The sequence below is a fragment of the Paroedura picta genome, chromosome 16, assembly GCF_049243985.1.
Source record: "Paroedura picta isolate Pp20150507F chromosome 16, Ppicta_v3.0, whole genome shotgun sequence".
NCBI classification, from domain to species: Eukaryota; Metazoa; Chordata; class Lepidosauria; order Squamata; family Gekkonidae; genus Paroedura; species Paroedura picta.
The window spans coordinates 23911462-23934366 of NC_135384.1; the positions used below are offsets into that span (position 1 = coordinate 23911462).

At 48.6% G+C, this 22905-nt stretch overlaps 2 protein-coding genes across 3 annotated transcripts in view; both read right to left on the reverse strand.

Annotated features, from left to right (window-relative positions):
* Positions 1–7788, reverse strand: part of KPNB1 (karyopherin subunit beta 1) — a 37072-nt gene extending 29284 nt beyond the window's left edge. The window contains exons 1-3 of one of the 2 annotated variants that reach the window (XM_077312902.1): positions 7107–7788; positions 5808–5866; positions 344–526 (exon numbers count right to left, since the gene is read on the reverse strand). In XM_077312902.1, the coding sequence (XP_077169017.1) occupies positions 344–526; positions 5808–5866; positions 7107–7146 (282 nt within the window). In that variant the 5' untranslated portion in view covers positions 7147–7788. The remainder of the gene's footprint in view (positions 1–343; positions 527–5807; positions 5867–7106) is intronic. The other variant, XM_077312903.1, reaches the window with a different exon arrangement.
* Positions 7789–11208: 3420 nt separating this feature from the next.
* NPEPPS (aminopeptidase puromycin sensitive) overlaps positions 11209–22905 on the reverse strand; it is an 83484-nt gene continuing 71787 nt past the window's right edge. Inside the window, exons 17-23 of the mRNA XM_077313934.1 lie at positions 21167–21386; positions 19305–19447; positions 18551–18607; positions 16330–16437; positions 15519–15674; positions 14878–14925; positions 11209–12847 (exon numbers count right to left, since the gene is read on the reverse strand). Coding sequence (XP_077170049.1) covers positions 12695–12847; positions 14878–14925; positions 15519–15674; positions 16330–16437; positions 18551–18607; positions 19305–19447; positions 21167–21386 — 885 coding nt within the window. The 3' untranslated portion in view covers positions 11209–12694. The remainder of the gene's footprint in view (positions 12848–14877; positions 14926–15518; positions 15675–16329; positions 16438–18550; positions 18608–19304; positions 19448–21166; positions 21387–22905) is intronic.

Here is a 22905-nt window from a genome sequence, read left to right on the forward strand (position 1 = left end):
AGGCCTGTATACCACCCTCCTCCATGTGGGTGGCGGGCATCCAAGAGCAGGGAGGGGAAAAGGGAAAGATTTTACTTGGTTTTGTATGTAACCTGCCACGAGCCTACGGAAAGTGGTGGGATAGAAATCGAAACAATAAACAAACTTCCAATTGTCTTTACATTACAGTAAACACTGATTCATAGCACAGGAATGGTCATGAAAAGCAAAGCCAATCGAAGAGCCAAGTATTGTAGCACAGATTATATTAGCTATATAGAAATTGGACTAGCTATAGAAAGGCAGGGCAAACTCTCTGAACAAAACAAATGCTATGAAGAGCAGAGATGTGGCTTTTACGTACATAATTCTTGACTTCTCGGCGAGCGTTGGCATCGATTGCAAGCCATCTTTGCTGGTGCTGAGTCTTTACGTCGGGATCTTTAGAAGTCAGTGAGTTCTTGATCTGCAAACCAGCTGCAACTCTGGCAACCTGGCTGTTGCCTGGATTTGCCAGCACTCTGGACAGTTCCACAAGGAAAGTGGGCTAGCCAACAAGAAACAAAATTAAGACTTTTTTTCAATTACTGATGGATGGAAGCTGCATCTTGAGGGAAGAAAGCATTATAGTCAGGCTTCAGTGAATTTAACTGCAATACTTCCAGCTGAATATACACTATCAAATAATCTAAGCATTCCAGGCTGAGCATACATAGGTTTCCCTCTTCACATATAATGTGTATTCTCTCACTTGTTATTGTGCTTGAACAGCACAAGATTCTAATTTAATCCTCCCCTGGCTATTCTTACTTGCGCAAATTAAGACCCAGGAGCATGACCTCTACAAGGCCATTCAATCACTTCCCTGTCCAATACAATGATATGAATCCTTGTTACAAAGGCTAGTCCAACATTCAGGTTACTACAGACCAGTTTTGCTTACTCTGATCCTTTGACGTCCACTTCAAGCTTCTGGTCTACATATGTAAAGCCCTCCAACTTTGCTTTTAATTATTCTTTTTCTCTCTCTTATATTTCCATTCTAATTGTTTTAAAGGGTTTCTTGGAAGCCAGTCTTTCCTTTAGAATGTTTAAAAACTACTCCAAATTAACTTGCAAACGCTGCTTATTGTTTGGGTGCCAGCAGAGAAAACACATCCCACACAAGCAGTGAGGAAAACGTCTTCGAACACTACCAAAATTTCACAACTTTTTGAAGAAGGGGTAGAAAGAAGTTTGCTTTCTATACAGAAACTAATGCTCACTACCACTGCAATTATTTATCACGCCACCTTTCTCGCCTAAGGACTGTAAGTTTTTCCACACACTAGAACGACCATTCCTGATTTAAAAGTGGTAGGAAAAGAGCATCGTACTGGTCAACCATACTTTTAGCTTACTATGAGTAACTTTTAGCTTACTTTTAGCTACATGCAATAGGAGGCAAAAATTTTGTGCGCCTTTTATAAAAGACAACATTCATTTAGTGTGCCCTGTGTCTAATAGGATGTCAGGCTATAAAAGGTAGAATACCTTGAACCCAACAGTGATTTTTCAAGCCAAGTAAGTGGGAAGTTTTTTCACTCCAGTGCAATATCGTAAAGTAGGTAAACGTAAAAGTCCACAACTGCCCTGTGTTTGTTACTACAGTGAACAGACTGTGAAGTATTGGGTAGAATCATACCACCTATAGCCAAGATGGCCTTAACACACACACAAGCCACAGATACCAGCATGGGTACAAAAGGGTATTTTTAAAGCCTTCTGGATTTCTAAGCAGCCCAACAGATGAGCTATCAGATTGAGTAAATGTCTGCCCCAAATGGCTGCAGAGGGGGAAGAATAATTTTAAATTGCGACATAAGTGGAAAGTGGGGAGCCTAAATGTTCAAAAGGTCGGGGCAGGAAAAGATTCTCAATGTTCAACTCCACTGTTTACTTAAGGAAGTAGATGGTGAGCTGAGTATGGTGGAGGCAAGCTGGAAAGATCTCATGGATTCATGTATGTCAATATCAGAATGATTGTATTGATGTTCAGAAAACAGAATCCATCTAGCATCCAAATGGTATTCTCTCTGAATAGCAGAACCCTACATTATTATAGACTTTTTTTTGAAAGTGACAGCAATTTCAAAATAAGCTGGTCTGAGAAATATACCCAACGTGCATGTCTTTGCAGCATATAGACCTGGGCAGTACTTTGCATCCCAGTCCTTCTCCCTCCTGGTTGCTGTTAAATAATTTGATGATGAAACCCAAATTATTTTTCCTGTACCACTGCAGTCCCAATCTGCCATTGCCTACCACCTCCACATCTTTCAGCCCATATTTTTAATACTGCTCGTCCTGACCTCAGGGATGGACGTCCTTTTAACATCTTACTTGTACTTGTTCTCCACTCCAAACAAAGTTGAAATCTAGAGGAATGTCTACCTTTCACTTAAGGTGGCAGGGTAAAGGAAAGCAATATAGACAAGGCAAAGGAACATAATCTAGGTCCTGATTGGTTACGGAAAACTTCCTCTCGCAAGAAGGTAGCAAAGCAGAATTATTTGTGGTGGTGATGGCTGCACCTGGGTAAACTGATTTGCCTGAAGCTGATAGGTGAGGCCAATATTATGGCAATAGGAAAGCTGACCTGCAGAAGAATAAGTTGGGCTGATGTTTTTTTAAACGTTACAGAACCTTAAAGGCCTCAACTGGACCACCTTTGGTCCTGCCCAAATCATTCCTACAAGACAGTGTGAGAGAAAAAAACAGTCGACTATCTTGTTGAATACTGCTTATGTATTACTTTTAAACAGCAAAGAACATTAAAAAGTAAGCAAGCAGCTCATCTATGGGGGAAAAAGGGAGTTGTTTTTTATTCCCCACTATTCTCTACTACCCTAAGGCAGGCTTTCTCAACCTCGGGGTTTCATGATGGCCTTGGAAGGGTTTCCTGAATGGGTGGGAATTAATTATTTTTAAATATATATTTAAAATGTGTTAAAAATATTCATTGGGTGATATGACTATACATGGTCATGTTGAATGGCCCTCCCAAAATGGCCAATGAGGTGCCCCAGGTAGGTATGTGCACAGCTATGTTTCCTGACCGTACTCTGCATGATCATGCCATTTCTGGGGTTTCTCAAAGCCTGAAGAATGTTTCAGGGGTTTCTCAATTGTAAAACAGCTGAGAAAGACTGCCCTAAGGAGTCTCTAAGCAGATTCCATTCACCTTCCCTTCCTTCCCCCACAACAGATTGTGAGGTAGCTGGGGCTGAGAAAGTTCTGAGAGGACTATGACTATAACCCAAGCTCAACCTGCTGGCTGCATGTGGAAGAGCGGGGAAGTAAACCCAGTTCCCCAAATTATTTTTTTAATTAAATTTTTATACCACCCTTCCCCGTGGGATTAGAGGCCATGACAGCCACTACATCTTTGAGAATTTGAGTTCTTGACCTTTACAAGCCCCCATTAGAGGAAGAGGGGGTGACAAGTGCTAACCTTCTCCTCTGTAAGCAACAATTTTATTTCAAAGCCTCCAACAGACAATACTGTGGAGAATTACACACAGGACTACAGCTGACCTCAGCAAAGTCATTTGTTTACTTTTAGTCTCAATATGGGAGAAAATGGGCTAGAGAACGCTAGAGACACTTTGCATAGAAGAACTGGCTCTTGCAACAAGATCATAGCTAAGAATCCTTCTTGATTTGGCGTATGAACCCTTGCATCACATTACTCCACTCAGCCCTTAAGGATACCCATAGCTCTCCCCTATGACAAACTATCACTGTAAGCATCAGGGGAGGGCAGTATGGTGTAGTGGTTAGAGAGCCACTTTGGTGTAGTGGTTAGGAGTGCGGATTTCTAATCTGGCGTGCTGGGTTCGATTCTGCGCTCCCCCACATGCAGCCAGCTGAGTGACCTTGGGCTCGCCACGGCACTGTTAGAGCTATTCTGTCTGAGCAGTGATATCAGCGCTCTCTCAGCCCCACCCACCCCACAGGATGTCTGTTGTGGGGAGAAGAATGGGAAGGCAACTGTAAGCCGCTCTGAGCCTCCTTCGGGTAGGGAAAAGCGGCATATAAGAACCAACTCTTCTTCTTCTTCTCTTCTTCTATGTGTGATAATAAATGTACATGAATAAATAAAATGGGATCTCCTATGTATGCAATGCCGTGTAAAAAAGAATGAAATATAATTTCTGATGTGTCCTAAATATTTGAATTTTGGCTAAAATATTTTAAGGATGTGAGGAAGCAGCTGAAGTTTCCCTTGCCACAAACCAGGCTTTCAAATTTTAATTTAGAAATGATAAGTTTTCTGGATCAAGATTAAGGTATCTCAAACTACGGACAACGCTAGATTTGAATTACTATGGCAAGTGATGCAGACTGGCATGATCAGCTATTAAAATTATGTTGAGGCTTTTTTAAAATGCAATCTGTGTGAATGTCATTGAAGCCTAAGCACAAAACAACCTGCACGGCATAATACAAAACCACAGAATGTGGCCCTCCATATCACATGCAAAGAGGGGAGAAAATGTTCCAAGCAGCTGTATGGCAACAACAGACAAGCCACTAACTGAATCAACAATGCCAATTCAAAACATGTACGATTCACACAAGCCATTTCTCTAAAGCTTCTAGATCAGCTGGAGCCCATCCAAAGCCTTCAGGAGTCCCACAGTCTTCAAAGGCCCAATCCTGGAGCCTGAGCAGCTTAACACTCAGAGCATCATTTAAAGGTTCTCTCAAGGAGTGAGCAACATACCTTCAGTCATTTCTATTTAAGCAAGCAATAAAAGCTGATTTGGACATGTTGTCCGTGCCTTCCAGACATGGTATATATACAGTCTTTCCTGAACTCATGCAGCATGTTGACATGGTCAACAATGGAGGTTGAGATACAAGCTAGGTTACTACAGTTCATTTTCCCATCCTTCACAAAGAGAGGTGACATAGTCAAATGTAGATATATGGCACCAATCTTAGTTGCGCCAATAAAAAAAAGCAGTGTCACACCTTTCTTCTCCTTAAGGGCAAAACAAAACTATCTACTTTCGCTCTCCACAAGTATGTTAATTCAAGTTGCCCCCACATTAGCTCTGTGGGCTATATACCTGCTTGGCTATTATCCTCCCTCTGACTGCACTCCAGCTTTACCACATAGCTCCAAAGATAGAAATTATTATTTCAAAGCGGGTGACACTGAAAAGATTTTTATTCAAGGGATTAAGCGTCTGCTTTCCAAACGGGAGAAACTAATCTCGAAGCAAGGAACCTTGCGGAAATCAAACGGATACAATTCCAGCTTGTTCCAAGGCTAGCAAAAGCACCCAGATCTGGAGTTAATTAGAAAACGGCCGGACGTTGAAAAGGCCGCGGGGAAAACGAAACCTAAAGTCATCGCCTGCTGCCAGCAGCCAGAGGGAAAGGCCCTCCCGCCTCCAGCCGCGTCTAGCAAACGAGACTCATGCCGGCTTCTCCACATGGCCGGCCCCGCCGGCCCCATCCCTCCCTCCATGCATGCAGCGCGGCACGGCCAGACCGCCCTCCCCTTCCTTTTCCCTCCCGCGGGCCCGGCTTGACTTCGCGATTGGGTGGCGCGATTCTCGGGCGCGATCCTATTGGCTGCCTGGCTCCCACCCTTCCAAAAAGGGGGAAAAAAAAGAAAAAAGGAGAGAGAGAGGAAAAAAGAGAAACCCTTCGGTTAGGCTGCGCCCCTCTATGGCGGTTCGGCCTGCTCGGCTCTTCGCACACACACACACACACGCACGGAGGGAGGGGATCCCGCTCGGGCGAACCCCACCCAAGGCCGGGTTTTCTCTTACCAGGTTCTCGATGGCCGCTTGCTCCAGGAACTTCTGGGCCGCCTCGAGTTCGGAGCGGTCTGCCGGGCACGGAAAAGGGACAGCGGGGAAGATTCACGGGAGGGAAAAAGAAGAGGAGGTGTCAACAGCAGCCCCGAGCGAAAGGCAGCCATCGCCGCCGCCTCGGGAGCCCCTCCTTCTCCCCCACGACGGAGCCGCCGCACGCCCCTCCCGGCGCTAAAACCCAGGGCGCTCCAGCCGCCCACCCACCCATCACATAGCAGTGAAAGGGAGGCCTGCGAAGCCTCCCCCCCCCCCTGCAAAGGAGGCCTCGTGCTGAACTAACTTTCCACTTGCAGGCAACGCTGAAAGCTTGGGAGGAGGAGAGGGAAAAGGCACTTTCCGGGCGGATCAGCCACTGGAGTTGAATAGGAAAGTGGGTGCGTGTGTATGGAAGGGGGGGGCACTCTCCCTTTCCTCGACCAACAAATGGAGCCGGCCCACTCAAGCATCACGGCTCGCGACGTCCCCCTCCCAAAGAATAAGATTCCTCGGCGCACGCCCAAGGGGGTTCTCAGTGGGGAAGATGGACTAAACTTATCCCAAGCGGTGCTGAAACAGGACATCCACCACCACCCTCCAAGCCAGACCGACTGGGGCCTACACTCTAACCAGGCGGCCGGCCCCCCGAAATGCACACCCGCGCTCCTCTCCCCACGTGCATCGCCCCTAAAGGCAGGCGCCCATGGCTGACCTCCATCTCAACCACGTTGGTTCGTACCCGGCGGGACACCACCCCCGGCCCACGTGGGGCCGCCGGTCCAAGACCCATGCCTGGGCGCAGCGGGAAAGGGCCAGGGTCCAGGAACACCCCCCCAAAAAGGCCAGGGGCCCCGGGGAGCGCTCTTCCCCGCGTCCAGGCACGTGCGGCGCTCGCCTTTCTGCTTTCCCCGACCCGGAGGGCAGGAAGCCGCCCGCCGTCTCCCCCCGCCCCGCCGCCGCCCACACCCAGCCCCACAGCGGGCGCCAAGGGAGAGCGCGCCTGCAGAGGCCGCCCCAGTCCATCTGCACCCCCCCATCTCCCCGGTCCGCGTCAGCGGCGGCCCCTCCCAAAGCCCCCGTTGCGGATTGGGGCCCAAGGGGAGACTTCCTAGCTGAGCGGGGGCAGCAGTTTCAGCCGCCTCCGGGGTGGGGGTGGGGCCGGGCACGCCGTCCTCGAGGGCGCCCTTTCTGCCGCGCCTCCGGGGCTGGGGCTGACCCCGAGCCTCGCCCGCTCCCCACAGCGCCTCCCCCCTACCCCCCCCCCCCCGGCCGCCTTACCTGGCGAGACGGTCTTCTCCAGGATCGTGATGAGCTCCATGGCGGCGTGAGGTGAAGCCGGGAGAGGCAGGAAGGGGAAGGGGGGGAGGAAAGTGGAGAGGAGAGCGAGGGGGGGAGCGGAGCCGGAGATCGACGCCCGCCTCTCCGCCTGCCTGCCTCTCTCGCTGGCTCGCTCGGGCCCCCCTCGGCCGCTGGCTCGGCTGCCTTCGCGCTCTTTACTTCTCCCTCAGCTGCTCGCGCGGGGCGGACCCCACCCCCTCCCCCCCGGCGGAAGCGACTCGGCTCGCCTTTTACTACTTCCCTTCTCCTCCTCCTCCTCCCCCCTCCCCTCACAGAGGCTCCCGGCCGCGGCGGAAGCGACGGAGGGAAGGAAGCGAGGCCGGGCAGGCGCTTTTAAAAAAAAGGCGCGCGCGGCGAGGGGAAGCCGAATGTTGCCGCGGCCGCGCGCCAGGGGGAGGGGAACAAAAGAGCGCGCGCGCGCGCGCAGCCGCCCTCCCCCACCTGCCCACGCAGCCGCCCTGAGGGGACGCCAACCCGCCGCCTCCCTCCTCCCTGATTCACTGACAGACAGAAACCGGACTTCTCAGGCCTTTGCCAGGCCGCGGCCCGCCTTCAGGCACGTTAACGGCTTGGCGTCAGCGAGCGGGCTCACGCGAGCGGGCACGTCGGGCTGGCGGCGCCTCACTTTCCTGGGCCGCCTCCCTCCCTCTCGCTCGCTGTCCTCAACGGGCCGACGCCCGCCTCGCCCCGCGGATTGGCCGCCCGCGTCTCGAACGTCATGAAGCTGGCTGCGTCCCCGCGGAAGAAAAAAAAAAAAGACCCCCGTTTGCACTTCGCTGGAGCGTGGAGCCGCGATCCCGCGCGCGCTTACGTGGGAGTCAGGGCTCCAGAGCGAGGCGGGGCCGGCCTCTGGGGAAAGGCGCCTGGACCACCCGTGCTGCCTGTTGCTAGTAAACCTACGGGGAATGCTGACGTTTTCACAAAACCCAAAACTTTATATATACGCACACACACAGATATGCATACACATACAGACACACACATATATTTATATATACATACATATATGCATACATACACACATACATACATATATATATTTATATATACACATATATAGGTGTGTGTATCTATATATATATATGTGTGTGTATATAAAGTTTTGGGTTTCGGAATATTTTTAAAAATCTGGGATGCTGGCAGTTAGTTTTTGCACAGCAAAAATATCCCATGGTAGACTAACTGCCAGCATCCCAGATTTTTAAAAATATTGCAGACACTTCTCTCTGAAAGTGGCTGCTCCTTGATGCAACCCCCCCCCGGGGGTCTGGAATATTAGTGGGGGGATTTAGATTAATAACATTTTAACTGAATTGTTGATGTTTTAATGATGATGCTTACCTGTCCTGAGCAGTACTGGAAGGACGGGCTAGAAAAAATATTTATTTAAAATAAAATGTACATCTTAAGATGTATTTTCATGAGCCAGAGCCATGGTGAGTTCTGCATGAACAATTAAGATGAACAGGAATGGGGCAGCACTGCTGTAGCACATGTCCTACTTATTTTCATGGGATATGTAAAACAGGATTTCTTCTTGGTTTGTGAACATGTGAAACATCACAGGGGAGGAGGTGGTATTATAATGAATCCACCTGTCAGTCAAGATCAGCACCATCCTGTCTTTTTAAGCGAAGGTCAGGTGACCAGGGACAGTGACTTTCCATGGACTGGCACCACGGTAGTGGAAAACGCTCTTTACCTTGTGGTTTACCCCGACGTCTTGGGTACAGTGTGGTTGGTTGTTCCTCAGTGCTCTGTGTTTACTTTATCAGTATGTTATTCTTATCCAAATTTGTTTGCTTTTCAAATTTTGAAAGAGACCTTGAGCATTTTAAGTGAAATGTTCTCTCGTGCATTTGAGGAAGTACTAGCATATTGAGAGGGAGAGAAATTGCTCTTTGTCAACCCTCTCCACCCCATACATAATCTTAGAAACCTCTACTATGACCCCCCCCCCTTTGTCGTCTCTTTTTGAAACTGAAATGTCCCCAACTCTTTGTGCCATGGGCAGCCATGGCAAAAGTGCTTGGCTAACCAGCCAGAAAAGGTTTTTACAACTTCTCTATACAAGAGCTGAATAGGCTTCCCTCCCCCCCCCCCCACCCCCACAGTGATTTGTGTCAAGGGAAAGAAGGCTGGATCCGACTTTTTTCTGCTAGCGGACAGGAGGGAAAGGGACCCCCCCCCTTTCATCCCCAGAAAGGCCGTACTGAGGATCGTGTCAACAAAAGCTGTGTAAGGACAAGAACTGAACGAATGGGCGAGACTGAGCAAGAGAGAGTCGACCAGGTTCCACCCACGACTAAGCAGGTTGGATCAAGATAGAATTTCACGGAATACTCTTCTTGATCCTTTCCACTTGCTTACTCTTCGCTGGTACACCACGAAAAGAGGACGGTTCGAAATGAATATAACAGAAGAAAGAAACCTACCCTAGGCTATAAGAAACATTTAAACTATTTAACTAGAAATAGAAATAGAAATGTCTTATCTCTTCTTTTAATTGTCATTGAACAACTGGAGGGTGTCCTACAACAGCCATATATGCAGCTGTTGTGTTTTCCTGCATTATAAGGGAAATTATTTTTAAGGACTGGAATATGCCCCAACTAGAGCCTCTTGTGGCACAGAGTGGTAAGGCAGCAGACATACTGTCTGAAGCTCTGCCCATGATGCTGGGAGTTCAATCCCAGCAGTCGGCTCAAGGTTGACTCAGCCTTCCATCCTTCCGAGGTCGGTAAAATGAGTACCCAGCTTGCTGGGGCGTAACGGCAAAGACTGGGGAAGACACTGGCAAACCACCCCGTATTGAGTCTGCCATGAAAATGCTAGAGGGCATCACCCCAAGGGTCAGACATGACCTGGTGCTTGCACACCTTTACCTTTACCTTAGAGTTGGTAAAGGTGTTGCATTTTCCTGCAAGTCACTTTGCACTAGCGATCTCTGTAGGGTTCAATGCTGCATAGCAATGTAGCAGCACATAGTTTTGTCTCTGATATTCTTTTGGCACAGGACTGTCTGGATGAAGGAGAGGAAACGTCACTAGCTGGGTGGGAGGACAGCATTACTTTCCTACATGCTGGCACCCAGATGGAATAGATCAGCTGGAAACCAGGCAGACGTATTACAGACTAAGAGGACACAACCCATGGAAATTTTCCTGCACAACACTAATTGAAATGGGTAAATGCTGCAAGAAGTCCATATGACATCCCTCCACAGGTGTGCTAGTTAATGTGAGGTGGGGGAACAATCACAGCCGGAAGCTTTTCTGCACAAGCCTGATAGGAAAGAAGTTAAAAAGCTCTGCTGTTTGAGTGGCTCTTATGCAAAGCTTCCCCCCACCCACCCCACATGAACACGAACACCCCAGTGAAGAAAAGTCCAAGATCACCTTTAAGACCAACACAGATTTATTCAAGGCATGAGCTTCTCAGTGCAAGCACTCTTCCTCAGACTTGCTTGCATCATGCCTTTAGTAAATCTTTGTTGGTCTTAAAGGTGCCACTGGACTCTGGTTTTGTTGTGCTACTTCAGAGCTACATGGCGACCCCACTTGAATCCATCCCAGTGAAGAAGTGTTTCACAGCCCACTGTATCTTCCGGAGTCCCAAAACAGCTTACAGTCTCCTTTCACCCCTCTCCTGAAAACAGGCACCATGTGAAGCAGGTGCATCTGAGAGAGCAGCCCATCCACTGAAAGGGGAGGTGGCGTGAGGAGCTGCAGTCACATGTTCAGTCCTCCAGCACTACACTATACTGGCTCTCATGGATCAGATCCATCTACCTCCAAACACCACCTCCAATCTGCAGTTTGCAGCGGCCACTTTCCTTTGCCCCTGGCAAAAGAAGATCCAGAAATCAATTCGGGTGCACCTTTCACGTGGAGTCACCCATCGCATACCACGGCCATTAAGAACTGCCACCTAGCTCTGGCAACCCCATGGCAGAATACAAATCAACCAAAATAAAACCCAACAGAAACAGATTTGTTCTCCGTTTCACCCATATACGTACAGCAACACCGAGACTCTTAGGTTTCACATTGACTTTCCTTTTATTAACGCCAACTTGTTGTAATTTTTTTCCTTTTGTTTTTCTTTTAAAACAATAGCACAAAAAAAAAAAGTGTGTTTCGGGGGAGCAGTTTGACAGCTAGTTCTCTGACGACCTTCCGAAATAACAGTTAAAGCCACACCGAGTATGAATTTCTTGTAAAAAGGGGGGTTTGTTTTGTTTTGTTTTTAAAAAGGGAACTGTAAACGTTTTTTTTTTTTCTCCTTTTTCTTTGTGGGAGCGGCGGTTGTTGGGTCTGACACGTCTGGCGAGCGGGTACATGCTACTCTGGGTTAAAGCAACTGATGGCAAACAATTTCGAATCTCATCATGCCAGCTAGCACAAGTTTTAAGGCTTCTGAATCGAATGACCATTGAACATCACTGAACGGGGAGGTGGGCGGGAAGCTGCAATCACAAGGAGTTTAGGGCAGCGTTCATTTTGGAACTGGGAGAGCTTCTCCGACAACTATGGTGTTACGCGTAAAGGAGGCCTGCGCCCTGCGGTGGCTCGAGGAATGGATCCAGTCACGGTACTGTACTCGCATGCAATGGGTAGGTAGCATTTAAACAGAGACAGCGTGAAGAGAGTGGGCAGGAGCGTCCTCTCTAGTTTGTCATGTGGCCGGGAAAGATGTTTCCGTACACGTTTTGACCATCTCTGAGGAGGACATCGGCAAATGAAACCGCAAAAGGGGAGGGAAGGGAGGGGAAACACGGACCGTCGGACTACCGACACCCCACAAAGTGATCGTGAGACGAAGGGACAGAGAACAGGGTTTCTCGCAAGCCTTCGAATCGGGACTGAGGATATGGGAGGCCTCCCTGAAAAGCCCCCAACGTGGCGGGAGGCGTGGGGGACCACCACACGGTCTTTCATAAACCATTCCACACAAAGCGGACGTGCTTTTCCTGTCTTGTAGCGCACGCTCTGATGGGCTCAGAGGCTGCAACCCGTTCCTGCCCTCAACTTGCCATAGGATTCAACCCTCGCTGTAGAAACGTCTGGCTTCCTTGCGCTTTTTAAAATATATAGAGAAGGGCATGGTAAAATAAGAAAACCGTTCATCGGTAAATGCAAGGGGTGGGGAGGGAAAGTGTTAAATATTTTAACCACTGACAAGGCTTAAGGAATTTTCACAGTTGTGTTACGCTCTATTTTTTTACTATTATATTTACAGGGTGGTTTTGTTTTGTTTTTTTGCTGAATTGCTGATAATTTCTCTCGCTCTTTCTCTCTCTCTCTCTTTTTTTTTCTTCCTTTTTAAATAGAATTTAGTTCTGGAGTGTGAGCAGGAACCAGTTAACTACATTCATTGTCCAATCCCCATTGGTTTGAGAAAAGACTCCAATTTTCCTTGGCGTATGATTCGGCTGTTGGGTTAGCAGCTCCTCTTCCTCACACCGAGGCAGTCGGGCCACAGCGGTTTGGGATGCCCGGGTGGGGGGTGGGGTGGGGGGTGAGGGCTCACACGGCGGTGGGCGAGGCCTTACGCTGCAGGAGGTACTGGTGGATGTTTTCGGCATCCCGCTTTAGCCATGCGGCGTTCAAGAGGATGTTTTCGCAGCACTGCTGGATGGTGCGCTCGGCCGACGGAGCTGGGTGGCTCTCAAAGAAAGCCTATTGGGGGGGGGGGGGGGAGAGAAAGAACAAAACAACATCCTTAGGAAGTGCCACATCAGAGGTTTTGAAATTACCAAAACCCCTCTGAGTGAGAAAGCAAGCCTCCCACAGTCTGCAGACCAACTTATCCTTTTAGAACATGAGGTCAGGCCTAATGGTCTAGGAAAGGGACTACCTGCAGGGCCCTAGTGGGTAGGGCCAGCGCAGCTACAGCCTGGTCACTGAAGATGTGATTGGCTGGGCAGATTATCCTGTAGTAGCTGCCCCAGGTGTCCTCTTTTGCACTGCTTTAAAAAAAATGACCCTTCTTTTCTCCTGTAATTGCACTTCCTGGGGGTGCATGACTCTACCTCCTGCAGCAGCTATTTTGTGGTTGTGCCCACGACCCTGTGTCAAAACTCCAGAGCTGCCCCTTGGCTACTGCAGATGAATAAGTGTGTTTGTGTGGAGGCCCTAATCATTAAGGCAGCTGAAGGTGCTTTTAGGAAGCAGGCCCCTAAGTTGCCTTCTGACCCTTTTCCCCACACTGCTGCAGCAGCAGGCTCAAGTCCTTTCCCAAGGAGAATGTACAGGCAGGGTATGTCCATCATTTGCCTCTTCTGCTTATAAGTGTACACATACACACAGGGCAACCTGGCATTTGCTTGGGAATCCTTGCACTCCTGACTCGCAGAACATTCAAACAGTGCCCAGCTGCATGCTAAAGGCTTAATCTGAATTTAAAATGTATTGCCTCCAGCTTGAACAAAATACACAAAGGCTTTAGCTGGACAAAGAAAGCAGCGCCCTTTGTGCGCTGAATATTACGTACAATGCTTGGTCCTTCAACAGGCCATCCTGCAAGTCAGGTGGAGACTCTCCAGCCCGCACCCATTTCTCCCGGCCTCAAGAGGGATATGGATTTTTCCCCCCGAATGCCGTGCTGCCCAGCCTGACCCAGCAGGGGATTGTGAAGCCTGTGAAAGTGGGTCGCAGGCTCTTGCAGGATGTATTTGACAACGTTCCTATGCCATCTTTCCACCTAGTCCCGGCTTCCCCAAGGCGCTGGTCAGAACGCTTTTTAATATGCAGGTATAATGTGTCAAAGCAAACCACAGAGACACATAAACATGATGGAGTGGTGGTACAGAAATGTAATAAATAAATAAGGGCCAACTCAGAGAGCACAGAAGTGATGAAAACATCAAAACCTACAACTGCTGCTGGAAGACAGGGAATGGATGGGGCACAAATGAATATTCCTGGTTAGGGGACTCTTCTCATTTCCATGCTCTGTTATTTATACGTAAATCTGGAAGTCTGGGTGACCCAACACAAAGGTTCAAAACCACTGCACTGATTGTATTAACCCCCCCCCCCCCCCGCCCCGAGATGTTAACCATCTTAGCTTAATTTTTTAAAAGATTATTCCTTAGAAGATATTTGAATTCTGTTATCATTCCAGCCCACCCTATTACTTTCAGCATCCAAAGGTCCCTCAACTTTGTTCTTTTAAAAAAAAATTCTTACATAAAATGGCTGTATAGTGAGGATCGACTCATAGCAACTAACACAGGGGTCTGTGACAACTTATGCCACTGTTGGTCTTTCGGGTGCCTCTTCATTTTTGCTGCAACAGATACACAGCCATCTCCCCACCCCACCCCTAGTGGAATTCTTATCCGGTCTAAAACAGACAACCCTCTTTACGGGACAATCATCTACAACTGTGTCGACTGTCCACGGCCACTTGCTTAGAAGGCCCGTCCATAAGCTTTTTCATTCAGGATAAAAACCAGTTTACACTGATGAGCTTACTGCGCTCTTGGCTTCATTCATCTGGAGAGAGAGCACAGGCCGGCCGACCGGCCTGAAAAATGTGATGACTTAGGGGAAAACCACACTGGCATTATCTTGCTCTGGGACACATTCGGCCTCTCCCCCTCAACTGCAGCGGTCCAACAACAGGGAGGGGAAAAAGGGAAAGAGGCCACACGTGGTGGGAGGTCAGCCGGCCCGGCCCTCCCTTCCCCCAATCCAATTCTTACCTTAACTTCTGCAGCCATTTTGTCAATTGCAAACCCATCCACCGACAGCTGAAAAAGGAAGCAAAGCACGCGGAGACATTAGGGGGAGCGGCAGTCAGTGGCCTGCCATGCTCAATAACAGCTGTCATGGCCCAGTGTCCTTGAGGGACCTCCTCCCTGCTTACGCCCCCCAAAGAGCTCTACGCTCGGCCACCGCCAACCAACCAAGGCCCAAAAGAAGCCCGCCTGGCCTCAACCAGGGCCAGAGCCTTCTTTGTCCTGCCCCCACCTGGTGGAATGAGCTCCTGGAGGGGATCAGGGCTCTGATGGATCTAAAACAGTTCCGCAGGGCCTGCAAAAGGGAGCTCCTCCACCAGGTATTTGGTTGAGGTCAACTGGAATTAGTAACAGCTGCAGGGCCCCGGAACCTCCCTCCCCAAGAACCCATAAACCTGAAACATGGACCTGTTTGCACTGTTATAAAATTAGGCTGTTACTTTCAGTTATGGTTGCTGTTGTTATTGTTTTATTGTTATAGTCCATTTATATCTCAAGTTACGAAAGAAACAAAGTCTCTGTATTCTTTATGTTCCATGTGAACCGCCCTGAGCCTCAGGGGAGGGCGGTATACAAATATCATAAATACAATTTCTCATGCCCACCTTTATTAGCCTGGATATCAAGAAACCCCCTTGGTAGCGATTGTAGAGCTCCTCCCAGTTATCTCTGACGAACTTCCAAGCAGCTTTTCTGCCCTGCTTGCTCCCTCCAGCTACTCCACCGATGACGGATACCGTATCCTGGGGACGTACCTCTTCCTGCAAAAGCAAACAGGAACCCGTGCCTCAAACATTGTCGGCTTTGCAGCATTCTAGACCAGTGGTCCCCAACCATTTTATCACTAGGGACCGGTCAATGCTGGGAAATATTACTGCTTCCCGCCGCCCACTGGGGGGGCGCTGCCAGCAGCAACTGCACAGTGCCACACCGAGGGGGGGGGCCAACCATGGTGGCTGCTGGAGAGCACCAAAGGTGAACCGGCTGCAGAGTGGCAGGACAGCCCCCAAGGCAGCAGCTGGGGAGGAGGACAAGGAGGAGCCGCGGCCCGGTACCAACTGTTCTACAAACCGCTGCCGGTCCCCGGACTGGGGGTCGGGGACCACTGTTCTAGACTACCCCTGGTCTATAGTAAAGAGCTGCCCTATAGCTCTCCATATTAAACTGGTTTTGCACCGAGCTATTCCTCTAGCTAAGAGCACCGTCAAGGTGGACCATGATGAAGCAAGAAGATCCTCTCTTTTGGTTTCTCAAGCTTCACCTGGCTTTGGCTTTCGAGTTTCTAAACCCGCTTTGCAGTTATGAGACGTTCTTCTAAAAGGCCAGCTGGGGCTCCTGGGATAGCCAACTGGGCTCTCAGTTACCCAACTCCACACCGAGGCACACGACAACCAAGCGCTCCCTCTGGATACTTACTGAAAGTGCAAATGTAAGAACTTTCTGTATTAGCTCTGCCTGAGATATGGCACCAAGCACACGCTCTATTCGGTTCTTCTCTTCCTGCATATCCGCTTGCTTGTGGAGCTGCAGGGAACCAAGCACACACAGTCCGCAATGATAAGACCTCCGTTTCCGGCCGTGAGCCTTCAGACCAGACATCCTCTGGCTTTGGGCTGCGGCCAAGAGGTAAGCTGAATTAGAAAACTGACATGCAGCGCATTTTGGCTGAGACCTGCCCGGTCTCTGGGAGCGCAGCCAAGGGGTAATCCACACAGGAATATTTGCCACTTGGTTGAGTGGGGGTCAAAGAGAGGCCGTGAAGCGTTCGATTTGTTTGGCAAGACGCTAGGTGGCAGCAGAGCTTCAGGTGACAGGCCACAGGGCCCTGCTTCCAGGTTGCCTGCCCTTCATTATTACCTCCCCCTTGCTGTTTTTCGATGTGTATCCAGAATCGGGCCTCTAATATTAGGGGGTCCCATGCCAATGACATTGGCACACTTCCTCAAGGCACAGAACAGACCCAGACACACAAAAAAGACAGGACACCCCTCTTAGAATGGTACAGAAGAAAAAACAAATTATCACATAGAAGAAGAGTTGGTTCCTATATGCCGCTTTTCTCTACCCGATGGAGTCTCAAAGCGGCTTACAGTCACCTTCCCTTTCCTCTCTCCACAACAGACACCCTATGAGATGGGTGAGGCTGAGAGAGCCCTGATATCACTGCTCGTCAGAACAGTTTTATCAGTGCTGTGGAGAGCCCAAGGTCACCCAGCTGGCTGCATGTGGGGGAGTGCAGAATCGAACCCAGCATGCCAGATTAGAAGTCTGCACTCCTAACCACTACACCAAGCTGGCACCCTGCTGGGTCAGGTCTATATAACCCAGCAACCTGTCTCAGAAACCCACCAATAAGCTGTACTGAAGTATCAAACAGGCTGGAGAAGCCTTTCCCAAACTTGCTCCTGAGCATTAGCATTCAGATCCCCCCTAGTCATAGTGGCTAGTAGCTCATGGCTCTCACCATGTCCACTGGCAGCAAATCCCACAGTAAAAGTAGTTACTGAGTGAAAAAAAAAATTTCCTTGTGTTCATCTTGAAGCTACAGTCCCCAAGTGTCAGGACTGCAGGGGAATGGTCTCCCCTGTACAATTCTGCCCCAAATACAATTCATAAACAAAACTGTCTTCCCTGTAATTTTATGAGGTTGAAGCTTAAGCTTTTTAAGCTGGAAAAAAAGAGGAAATTAATGAACAGGGCACACGAGTGGTTTAAAAAGCTGGGTCCTATGGGAAATGTGAAAAAGCCCAAATGCAAAATAAAAAATGTGTATCCTCAAATGCATGGTACTCCTTGCCACAAGATGTTATGACAGCTACCTGCATAGCGGAGAATACACTGAAATGATTCTCTGAATAGCGCCACAGTGCTTAAAGCAGGGTCAGCCCTGGCTGGCCCTTGGAAGGGCCACCCCCAAGGAATATTGGGGCTGTGATGTGGGGTCGGACAATGGCAAATCGCCTCCAAATGTCTTTTGCGTGGCAGCTCGGCAATCTTGGGCTCTCCTGGCTATATTACACATGTGCCATATGATGGATAGATAAATAAATCTACAGTATCGAAGTACAATTTCCATGGGGTAGGACAGAACCTCAACTAAAGCCAGCCCTACTTAGCTTCTGAGACTGAGCTAGCTTGGGCTATCCCGGTCAGGACTGGAGAGGCCTAGTGACCAGATAATTAAGACAGCCTGCAGCCTGGTCACTGCTGTCCACATGGGACAGATCCAAGAAAATGCATAACACTGTCCATATGCCACATGAGCAAAACACCCACAGACTTCTTGCTCATTAGCACTTGTAAATCCCTTCTGTTTATGCACCCCAGCCGAGCGTCCCGGGACTATAATTATAACGTAGAGTCGAGTTACATTCTGGCTGGATTCAGTCAAGTTGGGTTGGGGTAGATTGTTTTCCGCCATCTGATGGCTATGTATACTATGTATACTGTTCTGCTGTTTTAATGGGGTTTTACGGGATATTGGTTTATGGTTTTAATTGTTAGCCGCTTCGAGGTGACAAAAGTCGTGAGAGGCGGGATACAAATCCAAACATAAATAAATAAATAAAAATAAGATGCACAGAGTACTTCTTCTCGCTGTATTTGACATGCACAGCAATACAAACAGCAGACTCACCTTTAGCATGGTGTCTAAGGTTGTACTGTCACCGTGCTTCAAAACAGTTACATATACCTGGAAACGAAATGGTACTTGTTTTAAAAAATGCAGAATGTTTTCCTAAGACCCTGTTCTCGGCCGCACTTGAACTAATGTTTGGTCTAATTATTATTATTATTACTATATGGGATTTATAAACCGCCCCGCACTGCAAAGGTTTGGGGCAGTGCACAACATGTTAAAATTGACATAAAACCAATTCAATAAAATCATCTTCAAAAAAAATATTTAAGACTGCCATTCTAGTGCTCTGCTGTTCTCCTCAAACAAAGCGCCTGTATATCAGCTTCCAAAACTTTACCCTGTGCTACCCTATTTTACTTCAATCTCAGTCAAAGGAAAAGCAAAACCTTGGGAAATATATGGATTTGTTTCAGCCTCTGCCATATTTTTACTGGTGTCTGGCAAAGGGAGTTTTGACTCTCAAAAATGTATACCCTAGAACTTTTCTTGGTCTCTAAAGTTCCACTGGACTCAAATCTAATGGTTCTTACATAATGCTGTATAAAATAAAGACCATTGTTTATTCATTTGATGTATATTAAGTCAGGCATCTGAAGAAGTAAGCTCCACTTTGCATGTAAAGTTACGGGGAAATACGTTTTGTTGGTGCCACTTGACTCCCTTGCAATTAGGCTGGCATACACAGGTAGATTTTTGGGAGGTGGGGGCACAAGCACTTCAAGGAGAACAGATTCTCAAAGCAACTTACAGGACTCCTCAGGTCAGCGGAAAGGATGTGCTTCCCTTCCACGTGGTCCTTAAACCGGCGCCGAGCTTCTTCTAGTGTCGCCTTATGGCCAGCTTTTCCTAGCTTCCCCAAAACTAAACCTCTCAGAAGCGCATCCAGATGGCCTGATGGAAGACAGGAACAGAAACCGTTTTTAAACAGGATTAAGAGAACATCGGTACTTTACAGAGGGGCGGCATGGCAAAATACTAGCCCTGAGAAAGGACCCACAGAAGTTATCCATCCAACCCCTTGGACCTTCAAGCCATGACTTTTCAATTATGATGCATTCCACAAGATGCTTAACCCATAGTTCAGGTACAAAATGAGGAATGCAAAAATAATTCAAGCCCTCAAAATGCTGTGGTCAAAATGGTAACAGCAGGCTCTGCAGAGAGCTGAAAACCATCTCCTAGCCCTTTGATACCAACACCGAGATGGTACATGCCACCAGCACTGATGAGAGGGGCAGAACACAGAATTGGCATACAAAATGTTTAAATTTCCCTGACTCCTCCACTAGGTACCAGGAAAGATTTCTGTCTCAGACCGTACCAAGCTGCTGCATTCAGGGGGGACTGAACTGTTCTGGAGGGGACTATGCAGCTTCCCTGCCAGCCTTGTATGCTGTTTTTATCACTATTGCAAAAGCAAGGACGCCAACGTCACGTGAGACGAACAAGTGGTGAGACTGGTTTCGAAGCTGCCTTCAAGTCAGCTTCAAAGCTGTCTTCAGATGCAGCTCAGATCAAACCCCAAGGAAAGCCCCCAAGTCCAACCCCATCCCTTACACCAAGGGTAGCCAAACTGCGGCCCTCCAGATGTCCATGAACTACAATTCCCAGAAGCCCCTGCCAGCAAATGCTGGCAGGGGCTTCTGGGAATTGTAGTCCATGGACATCTGGAGGGCCGCAGTTTGACTACCCCTGCCTTACACTGTATTCCTCAACTATCCCTTTGCAGAATGTCCGCTATACATTGGCTCTTAATCTTTAATCCACTCCCACACATCAAGTACAAAAGACAAGGCTCCTCCTGAAGCTCATGAAACAACTGCCATATACTGACCCAGACAAATGGTCCATTAAGGCCAAAATTGTCTACTCTGGCCAGCAGCTGCGTCCCAGAATCTCAGCCAGGGGCCCTTTCATTGATCGTACAATGCTGATACTTAACTGGAGATGGCAGCCACTGGACCTTTGGTACACCAAGCAGATGTTCTACCTCTGACTTACAGCCCGAGGCAGGTGACGCGACTGTAGCGTTTTCTCCCTGCCACTGCTGGAATCTCGTTTGCTCGCCCACTGGGCAGGCAGGGGTTGAGGGCAGTAACAACACCAGGCATCTTTTTTGTGGGGTTCCCCCCCACCCCGCCCGTTCAGCCCTGGCCTGCAGGTTCCAACTACCCATTCCTGGGAAGGTACAAGGAGCCACAGCAGCCATGTGCAGGGAGGGGCAGCAGCCAATGAAGCTTCCCGTAGGCAGGAGACTAGGCAAGCCAAGGCAGAGAGGGTGGGTGAATGATCAGCAGTGCCAGAAACAGGAGGCAGCTGCCCACGGATATGGGAGATGGGAGCCTACAAAGGCAAATGGGGAAATTTGACTCGTCTTTCCAAGCCAGCCAATTCCCCACCTCTGGAACCAGCCCTGACTGAAATGCGTCTTAAAAACAGCCCTTTGCTATTCAGCCATTTGCTATCTACATAAGCCTCTTGGCATCTGAATGCTCTGGTTTGGAACCCCCAGCATCAAAGCTGAGCTGCGCACAAACAAACACACACACACACACACAAACAAACACACATGTGCTTCAAGGATCAAAGTCCAAGAGAAAACCTTCCTACCCTCTCCAGGCCTGGGGTCCCAGCCCAGCTTCTCTCCTATTGGCGAAAAGATATCGCGGACAAATGCCTGGATCTCCTCATAGAAGTCTGTGTGGGACAAGAGAGTCGAGAGAATCCCCAGGTTACAGCTCAGGTTGCTCCACACGGTATAGTTGGGCTCATTCACAAATGCTTCCATGACTTTTAGAACCTCTACAGTGCTAATAATTCCAGCTCGGGCCTGAGAGAGGAAAAGACACAAGTTATGCTTGGCTCCAGAACAACAATAAACAGAACTTTGGATTTCTTCTTCACGTGCGAGGAAGGCTGGATGCTGACAGCAATGTCTGCACTAGGGGAGGAGGGAGAGAGAAAACGACCAGAAGGGTTCACTTAAAACCAGGCCCGGGATAGTCTTTATCTGAGGTAGTGGAACTGCCATGTGCCCAAGCTGGAAACCTCAAGCATGTGTCAATCTTTGCCTCCCCTTTCCTTTCGTCATTTGAGGACAGCCATCTCAGAAAAACGCCAATGCTGTCTGGCAGGGTGTCATAGGGAACATTGGCTGGGTCTACTCAAGTCCCTACAGATTAGGAAGTTATGGACAGCATGGAGACAGACATTTATTACATAGCTTGGGATGACCCAATAAAAGAAATTGGCCATTGGTTCTGTGCAGGCTAAGGAAAGGACACAGCATGCAATAATGTTTGGAGTTCACACCACACCAAGGAAAGCTCTGGTTGCAAGCTTAGAGGGCAGAAAAAGAAATGGATCAAACTACTTCATTTAGGACTCATCATCCACGATTAGCAACAACCACCTCCTTGTTTGAAGGTAGTTTTCAGCCAACAGGACAGCGCTTATAATGCTGAAGTTCTTTGGGGGGGATACCATGAAGCTCAGAGGCCTCACTGATGAACTGAATATACTCTGTAGAATAGTGAGTTAGATTCACAAATCTAAATTCATCATGCATCTGGCTGGCTCGTGCTCCCCAAACAATTCCTGCACCTTTAGTCTGATTTGGGCTTTAAGCCATTTAAACCTAGCACCTGAGCAGGGTGGTTCACCTGTCAACTCTTAGGTTTAAATGGCTCCATTTTGCTCCCGCCTTCCAAGCTGGGGAGAGAGAAACAAACTGCTGAAATGGCTGGCATTTTAGCCTAATAGCAGATGGCCAAACCAGTCCCACTACAAGGCTGAAATGGCTGCCAGCTATTTTAGCAATCTATTTCATTTCCCCTTGCTTGGAAGCGGGATGGAAGCAAAATAGACCACTGAAACGGCTGCCAATTCAGTAATGGATTTCACTCCCTCCCATTTGGAAGTGAGGGGAAGAGAAATCAATTGCTGAAATGGCTGGCAGCCATTTCAGTGGTCCATTTCACTTCCCCCTGCTTGGAAGAGAGAGGAAGTGAAACAGAGGATTTACTGCTGCCAGTCAAGCTGTTAGATTTAAATGTTTGGCAGCCATTACAGTGATCAATTTTGCTCAATCCCACTTTGAAGTGGGGGGAGGAAAGAAAAACTGACAAGTGAAATGGCAGCCAGTCGTTTCAGTGGTCTGTTTTGATTCCACCTGTGTTCTAAGATGGGAAAAGCCAAATGAATTGGCCAGAACCAGTCAGTTCATTTCAGAGCTTTGATTGGTGGCTTCAGTTTGGAAACACCCTGAACTGGAATTTTCCTGTTCGTGCCCATCCCTACTCCAGAATACTCTGCAGAATACTCTTGGCACACAAAGGGCCTCTCTCTCA